Source organism: Anomaloglossus baeobatrachus, chromosome 5, assembly GCF_048569485.1.
Source record: "Anomaloglossus baeobatrachus isolate aAnoBae1 chromosome 5, aAnoBae1.hap1, whole genome shotgun sequence".
NCBI lineage: Eukaryota > Metazoa > Chordata > Amphibia > Anura > Aromobatidae > Anomaloglossus > Anomaloglossus baeobatrachus.
In genome coordinates this window covers 451,712,379-451,734,759 of record NC_134357.1, presented here as the reverse complement: position 1 = coordinate 451,734,759, position 22,381 = coordinate 451,712,379, and the positions used below count along the sequence as shown (strand labels likewise).

At 48.4% G+C, this 22,381-nt stretch overlaps 1 protein-coding gene across 1 annotated transcript in view; it reads right to left on the bottom strand.

Moving 5' to 3' along the window:
• Positions 1–4,893: 4,893 nt before the first annotated feature.
• MAPRE1 (microtubule associated protein RP/EB family member 1) overlaps positions 4,894–22,381 on the bottom strand; it is a 37,916-nt gene continuing 20,428 nt past the window's right edge. Inside the window, exons 5-7 of the mRNA XM_075347821.1 lie at positions 15,867–15,988; positions 14,098–14,250; positions 4,894–6,292 (exon numbers count right to left, since the gene is read on the bottom strand). Coding sequence (XP_075203936.1) covers positions 6,236–6,292; positions 14,098–14,250; positions 15,867–15,988 — 332 coding nt within the window. The 3' untranslated portion in view covers positions 4,894–6,235. The remainder of the gene's footprint in view (positions 6,293–14,097; positions 14,251–15,866; positions 15,989–22,381) is intronic.

Genomic DNA, 22,381 nt, shown 5'->3' with positions numbered 1-22,381 from the left:
TACCACCCGCTTAAAGCGGTTGTGATGCCACCAGAGTCCCTGCCTGGGTCTCCCAGATTTTGTCCCCCTCTGCAGCGTCCGAGGAGCTGACAGGAATGCGTCCTGAGGAGAGGAGGGAGCTGTGGGCGTGACCCAGAAAGAGCGGGAACTGGTGCCTGCACTGTGCACAGTGAGGGGAGTGGAGTATGCAAAGCATGCTCCAGCCCTCAGTGCTGCTCGTTCTATGCAGCGTCCCGCCCTTCCCCTGCCTGTCAGGGCTATGGGCGGGAGGAAAGGAAACTAGGCCGCAAAAAGCCGGGGACTTTAGTAATAAACGCGGCCGCCGTAAAAGCGCGGCCGGCGTGGAAGTCCCCGGCGCACTACAAGTCCCAGCCGCGCCGCAGTATTTCCAAGGCAGCGGCGGTCAATGCGGCAGTCACTATACATAAACACACTCAGCAACGCTGAGTGTGTAATGGCACATATTAACCCGGTCAGCTCCGCGGTCCCCGGTGCACTAGCACACCCAGCAAAGCTGGAGTGTTGCTGTGCGCGGTCCCCACGGGGACACAGAGTACCTCCAAGTAGCAGGGCCATGTCCCTGAACGATACCCGGCTCCTATCCAGCAGGCTCCACAGGAGTTGTGGATGAAGCACGGTCTCAGTGCCTGGAGACCGATAAGATCCCACTTCCACCAGAACCCTGAGGGGGATGGGGAAGGAAAACAGCATGTGGGCTCCAGCCTCCGTACCCGCAATGGATACCTCAACCTTAACAACACCTCCGACAAGAGTGGGGTGAGAAGGGAGCATGCTGGGGCCCTATATGGGCCCACTTTTCTTCCATCCGACATGGTCAGCAGCTGCTGCTGACCAATCTGTGGAGCTGTGCGTGTCTGACCTCCTTCGCACAAAGCAAAAAACTGAGGAGCCCGTGGGAGCACGGGGGTGTATAGGCTGAAGGGGAGGGGCTTTACACTTTTGAGTGTAATACTTTGTGCGGCCTCCGGAGGCATAGCCTATACACCCAATTGTCTGGGTCTCCCAATAGAGCGACAAAGAAAGTCAAAATTATTAGTCGGGGAAAATGTCAAACCCCTGGAGAGTACATCCAATTGGGCGTCAGAGAGGATGCATGTGGACAGATTGATTACCTGTAATCTATCTTTTCCTGCTTTATCGTTTTGTTTTGCAGATGTCTGTTTGTTGCGTGTAGCCCGAACTCTGGCTCCCACACTTTGTTCCAGCTCACATGCACCACTTGACGCCCCAGATGAGTCTCCAACAGAAACTAATGAAGACATTGAATTGGATAGCCCTCGAGATACTGTTCTTGTCCGAAATCCTGAACGTGACCTAGAGTGCCACCTATAGACTGTTGCATTGGTGTAATCCGACAGATCCCTATTAGGGTATGTGCGCACGTTGCTTTTTACCTGCTTTTTACCTGCTTTTTTGCTGCTTTTTCAACTGCAGCGTTTAATGCCGAAATGGTTGTGTTCTGCTTTTCAAGCAAAGTCTATGGGAATTTGGGTTTCTTGTCCGCACTATGCAGTTCAAACTGCAGCCTTTTTGTTGCAGAACTTTGGTCAAAAACTCAGCTTTGCAGTGCAAAACCCAAATGGCAAAAACAATTGACATGTCAGTTGTTTTTGCCATTTGGGTTTTGCACTGCAAAGCTGAGTTTTTGACCAAAGTTCTGCAACAAAAAGGCTGCAGTTTGAACTGCATAGTGCGGACAAGAAACCCAAATTCCCATAGACTTTGCTTGAAAAGCAGAACACAACCATTTCGGCATTAAACGCTGCAGTTGAAAAAGCAGCAAAAAAGCAGGTAAAAAGCAGGTAAAAAGCAACGTGCGGACATAGCCTTATATTTCTTAAGTTTTTGACCGCTAATTTCTTTTTCTAATTTGGAAATCTCCTGTTCTATCTCTGCATCCATCCTGGCAATTCGCTCTGTAGTACAATGTTTTTTTATGGTTTGTTCCAATCCCTCTAGCTCCATCTCCATAGAGGACAAGGAAGTGCTGTTGTGGTCTCTTAATAGAGACAGAAACCCCTTAGAACAACCGTGAGCCAGAGACCCCCACTTCTCCCAGCAGGTTTACAATGCCAGTAGGGGTCTCCTCCTTGAAGAAGCAACACCTCGCGAAACGCGCGTTGGTGGCGATCCCGTCCTCCTCTTTGGGTATGTGCATCATGTGATTCTATACCTTTGACTTCCATGGCTGGTTTCTTGTTGGCATGTGGTTTTTTTACTGTGACCTTTTTTTTTTTCTTTGACATTGGACATTTTCTATTGATATGCACTTGCACTTTAGACTTTGTGATAATTTGTCTGCCAGAGAACTATTGGTAACTATTGGCCTTTGGTTGAAACCTGCCGATATGGTTTTTTACATACCTGGGTGGGGTTGGGCTTTACCAGTATATATACTGCAATTGTCAGTTGAATAGAGTATTGATATATTCCACCTACCCCAGTGTGTTTGACTATGTTTCAGTATACCTTTACCTTCCCTCATTCTACGACTAGAGGATTGTAAAACATTCAGCACCTCTCCTCCCACAGCTAATTATTTCCTCCATTGTTTTAAACCGCATGCCTCTCCCACGACTAGTAGAAAGTGTGAACAATAGATATTATCATTATATCACATCTATTTTTGATGGTTTAACAGAATAGCCATATATGTTCACCTCTCCCACGGCTATTGATAACTATACTGTACATTTTCATCACAGTGTTTGCCCCCCTTGATTCAGTGGTAGTTTTTAACTCCCTTTATATTGCTGTCATGGGTTTGTCTCTTTTGATAATAAATTTCTATTTGCATATACACTCGACTGTTCTCCTTCTTGTAGACTCAGACTTTGTAGCGAGCCCGGCCAGGTTGGGATCGCTGGTGGGATCGCTGAAAGTCTCAGGGTGTAAAGGGGCCTTTACATAGTCCCTCACGCAGCAGTAACACTGTTTCCACGGCTACTCATTACTGTGCTAATCTTGATTGTGTATCAAAATATGAGGGAACGCATGCGGGTTTTTTTCTTTTTAATTATCCTGATAATTACATAGACTTCCCTGAGAACTCTGTGTCCAGGGTCGGTGCAGGGATACTAGGCATTGAGCATGCATCCTGAAGTTTTCCAGTGTGGGTTCATCTATCACTAGTCATAAACCTGTGGTACCCAAAATTTCCACCTAAAATTGTGGGTCAAGACACAAGAGAGCCTGAGGACAGTAACGGCAGTATTTCTATAAAATTATAACGCTTACATTCGGCACGATCTGTCATCACTCAAAAGAGATGCTACAGCAGGTCAGCTCTAGAGACACGTACCCAAGAACAGGTATAGTACATGGATTTTATTCAGCAACTGCACGCACTATTGACCAAATTGGAGAAGAGGTGCCACACAACCTCTTTAAAAGGAGGAACACAATGGGAATTTACAAGTTTAATCCCATTGATGACATCCTTCAAAATGTTTCATCAGTATTAGATATGGTGGGGGTCTTAGCCTTGCAGCCACGATCAGCTGGTGTCAGAAGAATAGGAGCAAGTCTGCAGCACCTGGCAGCAACCGCTACCGAGTATTGTTATTTCACAATGAGAATGGCAACTGTTGGAGCCAATAACAGCCGATTGGTGGAGGCCTCAAGTGCTAAACCTCCACCAAATTATTCTGATAACAAATCACAAGGTAACCAATATCATTAGCAAGAGAACCACTTTAGGCTGGTTTCACACATCCGGCTTTGTCGTTTTGCCGGATCCGGCGCACACCAGTACAGTATATACAGTACAATGGCAGAGCGACAAGCGTCGGTTACATGCTGTCATGTGACCTGGAAGTTGCGGCGCTGACACTGTGCTGATGTGCGCCGGATCCGGAAAAACGGCGAAAAGCCGGATGTGTGAAACCAGCCTAAAGAGCACTTGTCAGTAGGTTTTTGCTACACAAATTGAAACAAACATGATGTAGTTGGAAGAACCTCCTATTACAGCGATGTGGGCTGTGTTGCAGTACTCAGTGTATTATCAGCAACAAAAATCACTGCCGTCCAACAACACTTCTGGCACTGATTAGCAGCTTTATACTACACAATGTACAAAGCAAGCTGTGGTGTGGGTAATGTTATACACCACTCAACTGCCAAGCTGTGCTAGATCTGCAGCAGAGAAAATTGACTAATAACTGCTGCACCCAGTAAACTTAGGGGTACTTTGCACACTGACATCGCAAGCCGATGCTGAGCGAGATGGTCCTTGCCCCCGTCGCGATATCATGGTGATAGCTGCCGTAGCGAACATCATCGCTACGGCAGCTTCACATGCGCTCACCTACCCTGCGACGTCGCTCTGGCCGGCGACCCGCTTCCTTCCTAAGGGGGTGGGTCGTGCGGAGTCACAGCAACGTCACACGGCCGGCAGCCAATAGAAGCGGAGGGGCGGAGATGAGTGCAACGTTAACATCCTGGCTACCCCTTTCCTTCCGCATTGCAGACGGGACGCAGGTAGATGTTCCTCACTCCTGCGACTTCATACACAGCGATGTGTGCTGCCGCAGGAACAACATCGTACCATCGCAGCAGCCAAAATAATGAAAATGACCAACACTACACCGATCATACGATACCGACGCTTCTGCGCTTGGTAATCGTAGTTAAAATGATTTACACACTACGATGTCGAGAGCGACGGCGGAAGTGCGTCACTTTCGATTTGACCCCACCGACACCGCAGCTGCGATGTTGTAGTGTGCAAAGTACCCCTAAGTGACATGGCTGGAATCAGGACCTCTACCGACAATATGTTGCCGCCAGATTGCATAGAAAAATCTGCTGACAGATTCCCTTTTGTTTCCAATTTTCAGGGTGAGGAATAAAGACACAGCATGGGCGACAGTCACTCTTGAAATACAGAAGTTTTATTTAGAAATGGCTTAAAGTAGAAAAACTGTTGAGAAAGTAGAACGAACAAAGAGGGACAAAAATAAAATGGTACTAAAATTTGAGAAAATGGGAAAGGAAAAAAAAAAAAAAAAAAAAAAAAAAAAAAAAAAAAAAGGAAGAATAGAATTAAAGAGTCTTAAAAAAGGCCACAAGAGATTTAGAAAGTGTAGCACTGCAATGTCGGTGATGGCTTGCTACCAAGACAACACGGGCTCAAATCTTCCTAGTTTTTGCTTTTTCATGCATTACACGTTACCTTTTTACCTTATCCAATAGTATGTAAACAGAAATAACCAAACCATCCTTTCCCTCCCCCGCAGTGAACAACCCAGTGATCTGGAGGATACAGCAGATACATACAAGACATTGAGATATTAAATAATAATATGTTGGCAAAATAAAGTTATACAATAAAAAAAAAAAAAAAAAAAAAAAAAAAAAAAGAAACAAGGGGTATAGAGGGGGAGGCTTTAGAAAATCCCAAAAATCATCACCAAGCCTCAGTAAAAAGGACATCTCATTTCGTTATGGATCTATATATATTTATTTCTAACCTTGCATTACCCTCGGGGCTGCCAAAGGGGTCTGCATGCAACGATGCCATCAGACAGAGCAACAGGATGCAAGAGGTAGAGGCAGCCGCACAAACCCATGCCCCTCAGCATCTAAGAGCGGGAGCAGCACGCCGGTGGGGGAGGGGGGGGAGAGCTCTGCTACTACTTTTTGCAAGCACAAAACGATTAAGAAGAATGCGCTCCCGCTTCACGCCGATGGCGGAGACTCTGTAGCGACGCCCTCAGTGGGCTGGGGTGTAGATTCTTAGGCTTCGATATGAAAGAAAGTGTAAACTTCTTAAGGCATTTTCATCTCCGAGTCGCTAGATTTGATCTCACTGCAATTGAATACAAGACTTAGCGTTACTTTTGTTTTTCCTTTTTTTTCCCCACCGCGCGCTTCGTTTAGCAACAATCAATTAAAACATTCTTTTCAGCAACGTCTCAACCTTCTCCAGTCCTCAAAACATTCCCGTAGGAACGTAAGAAAAAACAAACAAAAAATACATTAACACTTTTCTTCGCTACAAAATGAGACATCTCCAAGGTCAAACCACTGTAAAATGAGTGAAACTTTGGCAAAAGTACACTTTCAAAAAGTGAGGTGCTGAGCCAGCCCTCAGAATAAAAGGGATATTTTACAGTTAAGCACATGATTTGGGAGGGAAACAAAAAAAAAAAAAAAAAAAAATATATATATAATATATGTTTTCGAAAATGACTGCATTGTAAGGAGAGTGCGGCTAATATTCTTCCTGGTCTTCGGGGGGCGCACTTTCATCTGGTATGACAAAACCCTCCTGAAAAAGAAAAAAAAAGGAGAATTACCCACTATTCACACAGACACTAACCTGCACTTTATAGCCCGATTGTTGTAAAGGGGTGTGTAAAGTGTGCCCCTGCTGTAACACCCTGGGATCTTTGCCATTCCTCGTAATAAGAATGCATGTCCTCTGCAGATCCACCATAGAGGAAGCTGGCAAGCCAAACATGTCTTAACCCCTTCACCCCCAGGCAATTTTCCATTTATTTTTTGACTCCCCTTATGAGAGCTGTAACTTATTTTTCTGTCACTCGCCATATGAGGGCTTGTTTTTTTTGTGGGACGAGTTGTACTTCTAAATGACACCATGAGTTTTACCATATAGTGTACTGGAAAATGGCAAAAAAAAAGAAGGGAATTTTGTTTACTTACCGTAAATTCCTTTTCTTCTAGCTCCAATTGGGAGACCCAGACAATTGGGTGTATAGCTATTGCCTCTGGAGGCCACACAAAGTATTACACTTAAAAGTGTAAGGCCCCTCCCCTTCTGGCTATACACCCCCAGTGGGATCACTGGCTCACCAGTTTTAGTGCCAAAGCAAGAAGGAGGAAAGCCAATAACTGGTTTAAAGACCAATTCAATCCGAGGAAACATCGGAGAACTGAACCATACCACATGAACAACATGTGTACCCGAAAAAACAGAAAAACCCCGAGAAAACAGGGCGGGTGCTGGGTCTCCCAATTGGAGCTAGAAGAAAAGGAATTTACGGTAAGTAAACAAAATTCCCTTCTTCTTTGTCGCTCCATTGGGAGACCCAGACAATTGGGATGTCCAAAAGCAATCCCTGGGTGGGTAAAAGAATACCTCATGATAGGCCCGTCAAACGGCCCTCTCCTACAGGTGGCCAACCGCCGCCTGAATGACTTATCTACCTAGGCTGGCGTCTGCCGAAGCGTAGGTATGCATCTGATAATGCTTGGTAAAAGTAAGTAGACTCGACCAGGTGGGTGCCTGACACACCTGCTGAGCCGTAGCCTGGTGCCGTAATGCCCAGGATGCACCCACGGCTCTGGTAGAATGGGCCTTCGGCCTTGAGAGAACCAGAAGCCCAGTAGAACTGTAGGTTTCAAGAATTGGTTCCTCGAGCCCCCGAGCAAGGGTGGATCTGGAAGCTTGCGACTGTTTACGCCGACCAGCTACAAGGACAAAGAGTGCATCCGGGTGGCGCAGGAGCGCCATGCGGGAAGTAGAACCTGAGTGCTCTCACCAGAACCAACAGATGCAAATCTTTCTGAAATTGATGGACTGGACGAGGACACAAAGAAGGTGAGGTGATATCCTGATTGATATGAAAATGGGATACCACCTTAGGGAGAAATTCCGGAACCGGACGCAGAACTACCCTGTCCTGGTGAAGGACCAGGAAGGGAGTTTGTATGAGAGCGTTGCTAGCTCGGAACTCTCCTAAGAGACGAGACCGTTACTAGAAGGCCACTTCCCGTGAAAAAACGGGAAGGGAGACATCCTTCAAAGGCTCGAAAGGCGGCATCTGGAGAGCAATTAGAACCTTATTCAGATCTCAGGGCTCTAACGGCCGCTTGTACGGAGTGCTGAGAAGACAAACTCCCCGTAGGAACGTGCGTACCTGAGGAAGTCGTCGTTTCTGAAAAAATACAGATAGCGCTGAGACTTGTCCCTAAAGGGAACTGAGCGACAACCCATTTTCCTACCTAGATTGCAGGAAGGAAGGAAACATAGACGATGCAACCGGCCAGGGAGAAACACCCTGCGCCGAGCACCGAGATAAGAACATCTTCCACGTCCTGTGGTCAATCTTGGCGGACGTTGGTATGCTAGCCTGTCTCATGGTGGCAACCACGTCCTGAGGTAATCCTGACGACACTAGGTTCCAGGACTCAATGCCACACCATCCGGTTGAGGGCCGTAGAATTCAAATGGAAGAATGGCCCTTGAGACAGCCAGTCTGATTGGTCTGGTAGTGCCCCCGGTTAGCCTACCGTGAGGCACCACAGAACCGAGTACCACAACATCCTCGGCCAATTTGTAGCGACGAGGATGGCGCGGCCGCAGTCGGTCTTGATCTAGCGCAGTACTCTGGGCAACAATGCCAGAGGAGGCACCTAAGGTAGCTGGAACTGCGACCAATGCTGAACTAAGGCGTTTGCCGCCAGAGCTCGATGATTGTGAAACCGTGCCATGAAGCTGGCACATTGTTGTTGTGCCGTGACGCCATTAGATCGACGTCCGGCCTCTGTCAGCGGCGCCAGATCTCCTGAAACCCGTCCGGGTGAGGAGACCATACTCTTTCGGCCACACCTCAGCGACTTAGGAAGTCAGCTTCCTAGTTTCCACACTTGGGATGTGAATTGTGGATATGGTGGATGCCGTGTCTTCCACCCACATCAGAACCTGCCGGACTTCCTGGAAGGCTTGCCGGGTGCGCGTTCTTCCTTGGTGGTTGATGTATGCCACCGCTGTGGAGCTGTCCGACTGAAGTCGGATATGCTTGCTTTCCAGCCGCTGTTGGAAGGATTGTAGGGCAAGATACACTGCTCTGTGTTCAAGAACATTGATCTGAAGAGTGGACTCTTGCTGAGTCCACGTACCCTGAGCGCTGTAGTGGAGAAAAACTGCTCCCCACCCTGATAGACTCGCGTCTGTCGTAACTATCGCCCAGGACGGGGATAGGAAGGACCTTCTTTTTGACCAAGAGGTGAGAAGAAGCCACCACCGTAGAGATTCCTTGGCCGCCTGAGAAAGAACGACGACTCTGTTGAGGGACGTCGACTCCTCGTCCCATTGGCGGAGAATGTCCCATTGTAGTGGACGCAGTAAAACTGCGCGAAAGGAACTGCCTCCATTGCTACCATCTTACGTAGGAAGTGCATGAGGCGTCTCAATGTGTGCGACTGGTTCTTAAAGAAGAGCTTGCAGCCCGTAGTGAATGCTGTTTGTCTAGTGGCAGCTTCACTATCGCTGAGAGAGTAAGAAATTCTATGCCTAGATATGTTATCGATAGGGTCGGGGTCGGATCTGACTTTAAAAAGTTGATGATCCACCCAAAACTCTAGAGAGTCTCCAGCGCAACGTTCGGGCAGTGTTGGCATGTTTCCTAAGAGAGTGCCTTGACAAGTAGATCGTCTAAATACGGGACCACAGAGTGACCCTGAGAGTGCAGGACTGTGACTACTGCTGCCCTGACCTTGGCGAAGACCAGTTGGACTGTCGCTAGCCGGAAGGTAGAGCTACGAACAGAGGGTGTTCGTCTCCTATAACGAAGCGTAGAAACGCTAGTGCTCTGGATCAATCGGCACGTGTGGATAAGCATCCTTGATGCCTAATGATGCTAGGAAATATCCTTGGGACCTTGAGGCGATGACATGGCGGAGGGATTCCATCCGGAACCGCCTGGTGTCCACGAGCTTGCTGAGCATTTTTAGATCCAGAACGGGACGGAACGGCCCGTTGTTATAGGTACCGCAAAGAATTTGGGGTAAAAACCGTGACCTTGTTCCTGAAGAGGAACGGGGGTCATCACTCTTTCTGCCTATAGAGTGCACCCTGTTTGCAGAAGAGCAGCGGCCCGGCCGGGAGGTGGAGAAATTCTGAAGAATCGAGTTGGAGGACGAGAAGTGAGCTCTATCCTGTACCCGTGAGACAGAATGTCTCACACTCAATGGTCATTGACCTATGGCAGCTAAATATCGCCAAGGCGGGAGAGCCTGCTACCGACCGAGGCCGCAAGTCATGAGGAAGCCGCCTTGGAAGCGGGTTTTCAGACTGTCGCTTTTTTGGGCGAGACTGAGCCCGCTAAGAATCTTAGCTCCTCTGATCCTTTTGAGTCCACATTGGACGAGGAAAGATGGGACCTGCCCGAGCCTCGAAAAGGCCGAAAACCCCGACTGCCTCTTGCTCTGTTGGGGTTTGTTGTGTCCGGGCTGAGGAAAGGATGAATCCTTACCCCTGGACTGTTTGAAGGTTACATCCAACGCTCACCAAACAGTCGGTCAGCAGAAAAAGGCAACTGGTTAGGCAACCTTTTTTGGAAGCAGAATCTGCCTTCCATTCACTTAACGAGCAGACCAGGCTCTGCTTAAAAAACACGGAGTAGCGGAGGCTACCGCCGCACGGTTCGCAGAGTCCAGGACAACCTGAATCGCGTAAGAAACAAATGCAGACATTTGAGAGGTTAAGGATGCCACCTGCGGCACAGATGTACGTGTAACCGTGTCAATCTGTGTAAGACAAGCTGAAATAGCTTGGAGTGCCCCAAGGGAGAGAATGCCGGAGCCAACGGTGCGCCGACAGCCTCATAGATGGCTTTCGACCAGAGATCCATCTGTCTGTCAGTGGCATCTTTGAGTTTGCAGTTCCATCTCCCACTGCAACTATGGATCTAGCTACAAGCCTGGAGATTGGAGGATGCCGCTCGGGACATTGGGTCCAGTCCTTGACCAAGTCAGGGGACAGGGATAACGTGTATCCTAAGCCGTTTGGAGAAGCGCATATCTGGATAAGCGTGGTGTTCCTGGACTGCCTCTCTGAAGGCAGAGTGGTCCAGAAAAATACGTGAAGCTGACTCCTCCACTGGAGGAGCTGTGAGAAATAACCCACATTCTATAGATGGACGCTATAAGATTATTTACTATGGCGTCACAATCAGGTGTATCCAGATTGAGAGCGGTCTCAGGATCAGAATCCTGAGCCGCTACTTCCGCCTCATTACACAGCGAGTCCTTCTGTTAGGACCCTGATGAAACCGAGGCCGCTCATAGCGAGCCCACTTAGGCTGTCTGGGACTGACGTCCGTGCAGAGCCGTGACTCTGGGATGCGTGTGACATTCCCGGAGCTGTTAGTTATTCACACTGAGGGGGGCCATGGATCAATGATTCAACAGTGCCCATATTGTGAGAGACATGTCCGGACTGCTAGGCTTCTAGTATCATAGCCATAGTCTCAGAAAAACTGTCAGTAAATACTGCAGACACCGTCCTCATCCCCTGGCCATTAGTGCATACAATGGGAGTCTATGTAACCTGCCGGCCGTATAGCCGTACATGCTGTACCAGCTGTATAGAAAAACATGTGGTTCTGCACCTTTGTTTTACACAGAGAATATGCTGATAACTCCTCCGCATAATCCAGGAGGGTATATACAACGTGCGACCAAACAGTGCAATGTATATAGTACAAGCATATCTATAAGTGCACTTCTGCACTAGTGGGGTTAGCACCACAGGTGCTGCTTAACGCCTGTTACAGCGATTGTGTGACTATCAGAATGCCAGGGTCTTCCACACTTGTCTCTGTATCGTACAGAAACTGACACTAATGGCTGCCGGTGTCCTTGTAGAGAAGGAAGCCGTGGGCGTGCCTGAGAAAGTGCGGGAATCCGGATTCACAGTGCACACAGTGAGAGGGGTGGAGTATGCAAAACATACTCCAGCTCTCAGCTCTGCTCTATGCAGCGTCACGCCCCTACCCTGACTGTCAGGGCTGTGGGCGGTAACGAAGGGAGACTAGGCCCAGAAGCCGGGGACTCGAGTTAACAGCGCGGCCGCCGTAAAAGCGCGTGCCGCGCTGAAGTCCCCGGCGCACCACAAGTGCCAGCCGCGCCGCTGCCAGCGGCCGGCGCGACCGATTCCTGGAAGTGGCCAGCGTCCCGCCCCTCTCCTGACTGGCAGGTCTGGGGGCGGGAACGAACGGAAGCAGGCCGCAAAAGCCGGGGACTCTAGTTATCAGCGCGGCCGCCGTAAAAGCGCAGGCCGCGCTGAAGTCCCCGGCGCACTACAAGTGCCAGCCGCGCCGCAGTCCCAGCGGCCGGCGCGACCAATTCCCATAAGTGAGCCTGCTTCAGCAAAGCTGAATGAGGCCATGGCACAGGCGCCGCAGCGCTGATGTCCCCCGGCGCACTACAACACCCAGCATGCTGCGGTGTGAGCGCCAAATGCACGGGGACACAGAGTACCTTGAGGAAGCAGGGCCATGTCCCTGATGTACTCCGCTCCATCCAGCATCTTCTCCAGGGGCTGTAGATGGAGCACGGTCTCAGTGCCTGGAGACCGGTAAATCCCACTTCACCCAGAGCCCTGTAAAAAGGGATGGGGAAGGAATCAGCATGTGGGCTCCTGCCGCCGTACCCGCAATGGGTACCTCAACCTTACAAACACCTCCGACATACAGTGGGGTGAGAAGGGAGCATGCTGGGGACACTATATGTGTCCTCTTTTCTTCCATCCGACATAGTCAGCAGCTGCTGCTGACTAAAAAGTGGAGCTATGCGTGGATGTGTTGCCTCCTTCGCACAAAGCACAAAACTGGTGAGCCAGTGATCCCACTGGGGGTGTATAGCCAGAAGGGGAGGGGCCTTACACTTTTAAGTGTAATACTTTGTGTGGCCTCCAGAGGCAATAGCTATACACCCAATTGTCTGGGTCTCCCAATGGAGCGACAAAGAAAAAGAAGCAATTGAACAATTGTTTTTGGGAGTTTATTTAGTGTTCATTATATGGTAAAACTGATGTGTCTGTGTGATGCCTCAGGTCGGTAGGAGTTCGTAGAGATCAAACATGTCTAGGTTTACTTTTATCTAAGGGGTTAAAAAAAAAATACAAGTTTGTCCAAAACAAAAAAAAGGGCGCATTTTTTGCGCCATTTTTCAAAAACCGTAGCTCTCATTTTTCGGCATCTGGGGCTCGATGACCGCTTATTTTTTGCTTCTTGAGCTGACGTTTAAGGGTACCTTTTTTTTAACACTTGAATTTTCAATGGGGGGGCGATAAGGGTAAGGGTGGAGGGGTTTGTTGAACTTCTAGGTTTTTTTATTATTTTTTTTTTTTAAATTTTACTAGTCCCCCAGGGGACTATAAGGATCAGCAGTCTGATCACTTGTGCATTTCTGTAGATCACAACTGCAGAGCTCTGATCTGCTGCTCTCCTATTACAATCGGCTTTACATGATCACGTCACATCCGATGGTAGCGGGTGAGTGTGTTTACACTGTGGCAGGCAATTACATCACATTTTTACAGCGAGATCTAAGGGGTTCTATTTTGATTATAAACTTTTGTATAATTTTCTATTGACATGTGGTCTGGTTGATCCCTCATTTATTGGCACGTCCCATTCGTTTTAGAACGGATTATGCATTTTAGTGACAGGGCGATTCCAGTGGTTAAGCGGTGCCCTCCCTATTTTCTTGTTCTCTAAGGGGTTAACAGGCATAGGTGGATCGTAGCCAGCAGTGATTCCCCTGACATGAGCCATGACGTACCCAGTATGTCATGTGTCGAAGAGGTTAAACTATTTCCTACGATTACATGGCCGATTGCTTCTGAAAGAGAATCTTATATATTTATCAATAGATTGTGGTTCTGCAGTGCAAACTAATTAAAAGGGATTGTGTGGTTGTAGGCATTGGATGAGCCATCTACTCCAGCCCCCAACTGATCGAGTTTTCAGGATTTCCCTTGTATTGCCCTGATGGTGGAAATATCAGCTGAGCAATACTGAAAATATGATCTGTTGGTGGCTCTTGACAACTGGATTTGGTTTTTAAAACAAATACTATGCAACTTTAGGTTGCACACAATGAAAGACACTGCGGGCAAGTGGCATTAATATGCAATTGACATGAGTCTGATCATGGTGACCACCCCTCCACTAGTCAGTAGAACAAAGTTGCCATATCAGTTGAATCCCCAGCTGCTTAGGTGACCAATTGCTAGAAAATGCCACCAATGTCCGATAAATCAACCTGAAAATAAAGTCATTATTCCAATACCTGCGTAGCCTGATAGAACTAAGAAAAACTCACGTCTGTGGCATAAAGTATCTCTATGATCCTCTGCAGTACGGGGTCACTCTCGCCTTCGTTCTCTTGGCAGATCAGTTCTATATTTCTTAGCTTGCCAAAATAAAAGTCTCTTTCTTTCTCTAAGTCTTCAACGGTGATTTTTAGGACATTTATCTAAAAAAAAATAGAGATTCTCATAATACCAGTGCTATCAAATATCTTAAATATAATAAGACCCCTCAACATTCTTCTCTGGTAGATACACTAACAGGGGTCTCTTCCACTGCATTTTAACATACAAGCCTTCTCATGTGCAGAGAAGGACCGCTCGGATTTAATACCTGCATTTTAATAACTTCATTGTGTAGGAGCCCGATTCTTGCAATAAAAGTTAAAGGGTATAAGCAGCAGGGCTGAACGTAACCATGACATTTAAAGGGAACCTGTCAGATCCAATATGCACCCAGAACCACGAGCAGTTGTGGGTGCATATTGCAAATCCCTGCCTAATTGTCCCTGTATACACTAGCATAGATGAAGAGATCTTTAGAAAGAGTATGTCTGAAGATCTTTTAACGTATGCTAATCAGCACAGGGACTAGTCCCCTGGGCATTCGTTCCCCTGGCTAGTCAGCTCCATTAGCTTGTTCGTACGTCCTTGTGGGCCCCCGTGGGCGTGCTAACATGTTAATGAACGTGCAGCGTCACAGGATGATCTCACTCACCTCGCCATCACCGCCCGATGCTGGATTTCGGCTAAGGCCAGTTTCACACATACGGCACGCATGCAGTACAGTACATTAATTTACAGTGGAAGTGCGACACCATGGGGAACAAATACGGTTGTGAATGAAACACACACACACACACACACACACACACACACACACACAGTCGCACTTACACTGTAAGTGAATATACTGTACTGCATGCGTGCATGCGTGGCGGGTGTGTGACCCCGAAGTTTCGGTCATGCGCACTATGAAGCCGGGTGTCAGCGTTCTGGCTTCAAACTAAGTAGTGCGCATGACCGAACCTCTGGGGTCATGCGCACTGAGCCAAAATCCAGCGCCGGGCAGCGGAGAGGAGAGAGATCATCCTCTAACGCTGCATATTGATTGCCATGATAGCACACCCACGGGGACATACTAACATGCTAATGGGGCCGGCTAGCCAGGGGAAATGTCCTCTCGCTCATTAGCATACGATAAAAGATCTTTAGAAATACTTTTTTCTAAAGATCTCTATCTATGCTAGTGTATACAGGGACAGTTAGGCAGGGTGCTCCTGGTTCTGGGTGCATATTGGACCTGACACGTTCCCTTTAAAGAGGTTCTGCAGGGAAAACAAAAATAGAAAAAAAATAAAACCACTATAAAATAAATGTCAGCATAAATATATAATTAATTGCAGTTCACAATTGTTGTGTCTAGGGAGGTAGTCACTACAGAATGAAAATAGCCGTCTGTAACACTCAGAATCTGGTCCTAGAAGGTTAGGACAGGAGCCGGTGAGCATGTGCAGTAGGAAGCTCCCCTGCAGTCACCTGGTGGTACTATTATGAAGGAGGGTAGAGCTTCCCTCTGCACATGCTCCTATCCTAAGTCTAGGACCGGTTTCGCTCAGTAAAACAAGGCGGCAGCCATTCTACAGTGATTACCTGACTAGAAAAAAAAAAAAAAAAAAACATTTATATATAAATTTGATATTTAAATGTATTTAGGAATTTATAAAATGATAATTTTTCCCCATTCCTGAGAACCCCCCCCTTACGGCTGGAGAGCAGTTACCTGTTGAATTAGCTCTGCAGACTCCTCTTCCCCGTTGCCCACAGCGGCGGGCCTCCTGCCCACTCCGGGAGCAGGTTTGTTGGTTACGGCAGTCCTCTGGGCTGGGACGGCTCTCTGTGGAGCTGACAGAGAAACAAGCAACCGTAGTCAACACAATGTGGTTCAACAAAGCACCGTGCAGAGCGCAGCCCCGTACAAAGCCATAACCCAGGCACAATTGTGACACCAAATGTATGTGAACCCCACTTCCCAAACACAGGCATGTACCAATTCGGGCCATTTTCTTTAGGTCTTCTGTCTTTGTTGCCTTTCCATCAGCAGAGTCATCTGGAAGAGGTACAGTATTCACTAGGATCAGACACTTCCAAAGCAAAATAAAAAGATGGTGCACGACAATCTAGTATTTTTGGGCTCATGTACAGAAGGCAGATCTAGCCCTCTTTGCTCCAGTACAGGATACGTTGAGAACACTGATGTGTAGTCCACTACGAGTCCTTTTTTACTTTGCCAAAATGAAGAGTAAATCGGATTTCTCTAGGAGTCCTGGCTGAGCCACACCATAGAATTATACAGTATATATCCTCCAGCTCTGCATCTCCTCCATTATCAGAAGGGACAGATCTACAGGACATATTGTGCTGGGTATCAGCAGAGACTTTCCTGTCACTGCTGCCTATGAGATCAATACGTAATCTAGGATTTGAAGACAAAAGGGAATTTTGTTTACTTACCGTAAATTCCTTTTCTTCTAGCTCCTATTGGGAGACCCAGACAATTGGGTGTATAGCTTCTGCCTCCGAAGGCCACACAAAGTATTACACTTTAAAAAGTGTAACCCCTCCCCTCTGCCTATACACCCTCCCGTGCATCACGGGCTCCTCAGTTTTGGTGCAAAAGCAGGAAGGAGGAAACTTATAAATTGGTCTAAGGTAAATTCAATCCGAAGGATGTTCGGAGAACTGAAACCATGAACCAAAAGAACAATTGAACATGAACAACATGTGTACACAAAAGAACAAAAAGCCCGAAGGGAACAGGGGCGGGTGCTGGGTCTCCCAATAGGAGCTAGAAGAAAAGGAATTTACGGTAAGTAAACAAAATTCCCTTCTTTGTCGCTCCATTGGGAGACCCAGACAATTGGGACGTCCAAAAGCAGTCCCTGGGTGGGTAAAAGAATACCTCGATTAAAAAAAAAAAAAAAAAAAAAAAAAAAAAAGTCGAAAACGGCCCCCTCTTACAGGTGGGCAACCGCCGCCTGAAGGACACGCCTACCTAGACTGGCGTCTGCCGAAGCATAGGTATGCACCTGATAGTGTTTCGTGAAAGTGTGCAGACTAGACCATGTAGCTGCCTGACACCTGCTGAGCCGTCGCCCGGTGCCGCAATGCCCAGGACGCACCCACGGCTCTGGTAGAATGGGCTTTCAGCCCTGAAGGAAGCGGAAGCCCAGAAGAACGGTAGGCTTCGAGAATGGGTTCCTTGATCCACCGAGCCAAGGTTGACTTGGAAGCCTGCGAACCCTTACGCTGGCCAGCGACAAGGACAAAGAGCGCATCTGAACGACGCAGGGGCGCCGTGCGAGACACGTAGAGCCGGAGTGCTCTCACCAGATCTAATGAGTGCAAATCCTTTTCACATTGGTGAATTGGATGAGGGCAAAATGAAGGTAAGGAGATATCCTGATTAAGATGAAAAGGGGACACCACCTTAGGGAGAAATTCCGGGACCGGACGCAGAACCACCTTATCCTGGTGAAAAACCAGGAAGGGGGCTTTGCATGACAGCGCTGCCAGCTCCGACACTCTACGGAGCGACGTAACTGCCACTAGAAATGCCACCTTCTGCGAAAGACGTGATAAAGAGACATCCCGCAGCGGCTCGAAAGGTGGTTTCTGAAGAGCCGTTAGCACCCTGTTAAGGTCCCAGGGTTCCAGCGGACGCTTGTAAGGTGGGACTATGTGGCAAACTCACTGCAGGAACGTGCGGACCTGCGGAAGCCAGGCTAGACGCTTTTGAAAAAAAATACGGATAGCGCCGATACTTGTCCCTTGAGAAAGCCGAGAGACAAACCCTTGTCCATTCCGGATTGAAGGAATGAAAGAAAAGTGGGTATGGCCAAGGAGAAAAACCATTATCAGAGCACCAGGATAAGAAGATCCTCCACGTCCTGTGGTAGATCTTGGCGGACGTTGGTTTCCTGGCCTGTCTCATAGTGGCAATGACCTCTTGAGATAACCCTGAGGACGCTAGGATCCAGGACTCAATGGCCACACAGTCAGGTTGAGGGCCGCAGAATTCAGATGGAAAAATGGCCCTTGAGACAGCAAGTCTGGTCGGTCTGGGAGTGCCCACGGTTGACCCACCGTGAGATGCCACAGATCCGGGTACCACGACCTCCTCGGCCAGTCTGGGGCGATGAGGATGGCGCGGCGGCAGTCGAACCTGATCTTGCGTAACACTCTGGGCAGTAGTGCCAGAGGAGGAAATACATAAGGCAGTCGAAACTGCGACCAATCCTGAACTAATGCGTCCGCCGCCAAAGCTCTGTGATCTTGAGACCGGGCCATGAATGCCGGGACCTTGTTGTTGTGCCGGGACGCCATTAGGTCGACGTCTGGCATTCCCCAGCGGCAACAGATCTCTTGAAACACGTCCGGGTGAAGAGACCATTCCCCTGCGTCCATGCCCTGGCGACTGAGAAAATCTGCTTCCCAGTTTTCTACGCCCGGGATGTGAACTGCGGAGATGGTGGAGGCTGTGGCTTCCACCCACAGCAGAATCCGCCGAACTTCTTGGAAGGCTTGACGACTGCGTGTGCCGCCTTGGTGGTTGATGTACGCCACCGCCGTGGCGTTGTCCGACTGAATTCGGATCCGTCTGCCTTCCAGCCACGGCTGGAACGCCTTTAGGGCTAGATACACTGCCCTTATCTCCAGAACATTGATCTGAAGGGAGGACTCTGGCTGAGTCCAGGTACCCCGAGCCCTGTGGTGGAGGAAGACCGCTCCCCACCCTGACAGACTCGCGTCCGTCGTGACCACAGCCCAGGATGGGGGCAGGAAGGATTTCCCCTTCGACAAAGAAGTGGGAAGAAGCCACCACTGAAGGGAGGCCTTGGCTGCCCGAGAAAGGGAGACGTTCCTGTCGAGGGACGTCGACCTCCTGTCCCATTTGAGGAGAATGTCCCATTGGAGTGGACGCAGATGAAACTGCGCAAATGGAACTGCCTCCATTGCTGCCACCATCTTCCCTAGGAAGTGCATGAGGCGCCTCAAGGGGTGTGACTGGGCTCGAAGGAGAGATTGCACCCCTGTCTGTAGTGAACGCTGTTTGTCCAGCGGAAGTTTCACTATCGCTGAGAGAGTATGAAACTCCATCCCGAGATATGTCAGTGATTGGGTCGGTGTCAATTTTGACTTTGGGAAGTTGATGATCCACCCGAATCTCTGGAGAGTCTCCAGAGTAATGTTCAGGCTGTGTTGGCATGCCACCCGGGAGGGTGCCTTGACTAGAAGATCGTCTAAGTAAGGGATCACCGAGTGTCCCTGAGAGTGTAGGACTGCTACCACTGTTGCCATGACCTTGGTGAAGACCCGTGGGGCTGTCGCCAGGCCGAAAGGCAGTGCTACGAACTGAAGGTGTTCGTCCCCGATGGCGAAACGCAGGAACCGCTGATGCTCCGGTGCAATCGGCACGTGGAGATAAGCATCCTTGATGTCGATTGATGCTAGGAAGTCTCCTTGGGACATCGAGGTGATAACGGAGCGGAGAGATTCCATCCGGAACCGCCTGGTTTTCACATGTCTGTTGAGCAGTTTGAGGTCCTGGACGGGACGGAAAGATCCGTCCTTTTTTGGCACCACAAACAAGTTGGAGTAAAAACCGTGACCCCATTCCTGAAGGGGAACAGGGATCACCACTCCTTCTGCCTTCAGAGTGCTCACCGCCTGAAGAAGAGCATCGGCTCGCTCGGGGGGCGGAGATGTTCTGAAGAAACGAGTCGGAGGACGAGAGCTGAGCTCTATCCTGTAACCGTGAGACAGAATGTCTCTCACCCATCGGTCTTGGACATGTGGCAACCAGGCGTCGCAAAAGCGGGAGAGCCTGCCACCGACCGAGGATGCGGTTAGGAGAGGCCGAAAGTCATGAGGAGGCCGCTTTGGGAACGGTTCCTCCGGCGGTCTTTTTAGGATAAAAACTGAGGAGCCCGTGATGCACGGGGGGGGGTGTATAGGCAGAGGGGAGGGGTTACACTTTTTAAAGTGTAATACTTTGTGTGGCCTCCGGAGGCAGAAGCTATACACCCCAATTGTCTGGGTCTCCCAATGGAGCGACAAAGAAACTGGTCAATGATTTCTGCCATTTTGCCATGTTGCATCTTAGTAGTCACCACAAAAACACACCTAAAATAAAACTGCACTGTGCAGAAAGCAAAAATGAAAACTCAGACTTTGCTGGGGAAGCAAAGTCATGCAGCTTTTAGACCAAAACCGCACCCGAAAAACACCACAAAAAAAAAAACGCACTGTGCACATATAGCCTAATCATTGGTAGTCCCCATGTGTAGGATCAGCAGAGTGCACGGTGGACCACCGCTCTTATCAGTCACAGTGGCTGGTCCCCCACTCACATTCCTTTTCTGTTCTATAGATCAGGGATAAATCATTTTTTGCACACAGAAATAACACTAATTGTGTAAGGCGGGAGACTTCTTTGTTGCCCAATGTAGCTCCACAGATGGCCACTTACCAGTCTAACAGGAGGTAACCATCCTATTCTATGCCAGTCTCGCGGGCGGCCCGAGACTGACTAGTGCTGACGTCACGGGCTCTCGCGATACTGCTGAGAACCCGGCAGGCATAGAAGTCAGTGACAGTGCTGACATCAGGAGTGCAGGAGATAGTCACTGCAGGTAATGATCTCATCTATCCTCCTGACAGCAGCGCTAGTCATCCCCTGCAGTGACCTGGGCTAACCTATTGATGTTAGCTCAGGTCACTGGATTGCTCTCCCAGCCAATGGGGAACATTCTGTTTTTCATTGACTGGGACAGTGACTATGGAATGGATTGTCGTGGGACCCCCCCTTATTGGATTACGCCAGACCTGGAATTGATTGTTCTTTTCAATAAATTGGTGAAAGAGGGAATGTTTTGGGCAGTGTTTTTTCAAATAAAACTTTTTTGTTGTCTATTTTTTATTTCTAACTCACTGGGTTGGTGATGTCGGGTATCTGATGGACGCTTGACATGAACCCCAGGGCTTGATGCCAGGTGACATTACACATCTGGCATCAACCCCATATATTACCCAGTTTGCCACCACACCAAGGCAATGGGATGAGTTGTGGCAAAGCACCAGGATTGGCACGTCTAATGGATGCGCCACTTCTGGGGCAGCTGTGGCCTGCTATTTTTAAGCTGGGGAGTGTCCAATAACGGTGGACCTCCCTAGTCTGGGGATACCAGACCACAGCTGTCCGTTTTACCTTGGCTGGTGATCCAATTTGGGGGGGGGGGGGGTGGAGGAACACCCCCCACGTTTTTTTTGTTTTAAATTCTTTAATGTAAAATAACAGCGTGGGGTGCTCTCTTTTTTGGATTACCAGCCAAGGTAAAGCTGCCAGCTGTGGTCTGCAGCCATCTGCTTTACCCTAGCTGGCTACAAAAAATATGGGGGACCTCACTTTTTTTAAATTATTTATGTTTTGGCTAAATACAAGGCTAAGCACCCTTTAGTGCCACATGAAAGTCACTAGAGGGTGCCAGCTTAGAATATGCAGGGGGGGGGGGGGGAAACATTATATAGGTCTTTCATCTATTTATCTCTCCATATTTCCCTCTATCCATTATCTGTCTGTCTATTGATCTATTATCTATATTATTTATTGCAGTTACAGCATTAAAAAAAAAAAAAAAAAAACGCAGGGACCAACCTGCGGAAAAAACGCGGTAATCTTTAACTCCCAGAAGTTTCTCAAGAAATTTTCTTGAGAAAAATCACTTTTCTAGTGCGCACAGCCTTATTCTGGATAACCCTTTCCGATGTTTGACATCCATGTACACCATGTGACGGGTGCAGATGTTATACAGCCAGTACCATGACTTAGATCAGCAATCAAAGCCAGATCCCACCACTGTCATTTAACCCCTATGATGCCTCTGAATCAAAAATGTGCACCTACAATTTTGCTACATGTGTATTAACAGTGGTGAATTTACACTTTAAAGCAAGTGGCGGGATCAAAACTCATGCTTCAAGCGCACACAAAGTCGTGGGTTGCTTTTGCTATTATTCAATCCCTTTACAATTTACAGGGATTGCTACTTTAAAAGGGGCTTTTAAGTGGAGTGCCAAACAAGCTTAGCAGGTAATGCTAACAATTAGTGAGGCTACATTTCTGAGCCCCAGCCCCATAAGAAACTCACAGCATATCCCATCAATGTGGGCAAGTCTTAGACGAGAAGACCACGCCGTTAAATCGTGGCCCTTGGTAGACCAACCCTTAGTACAAAC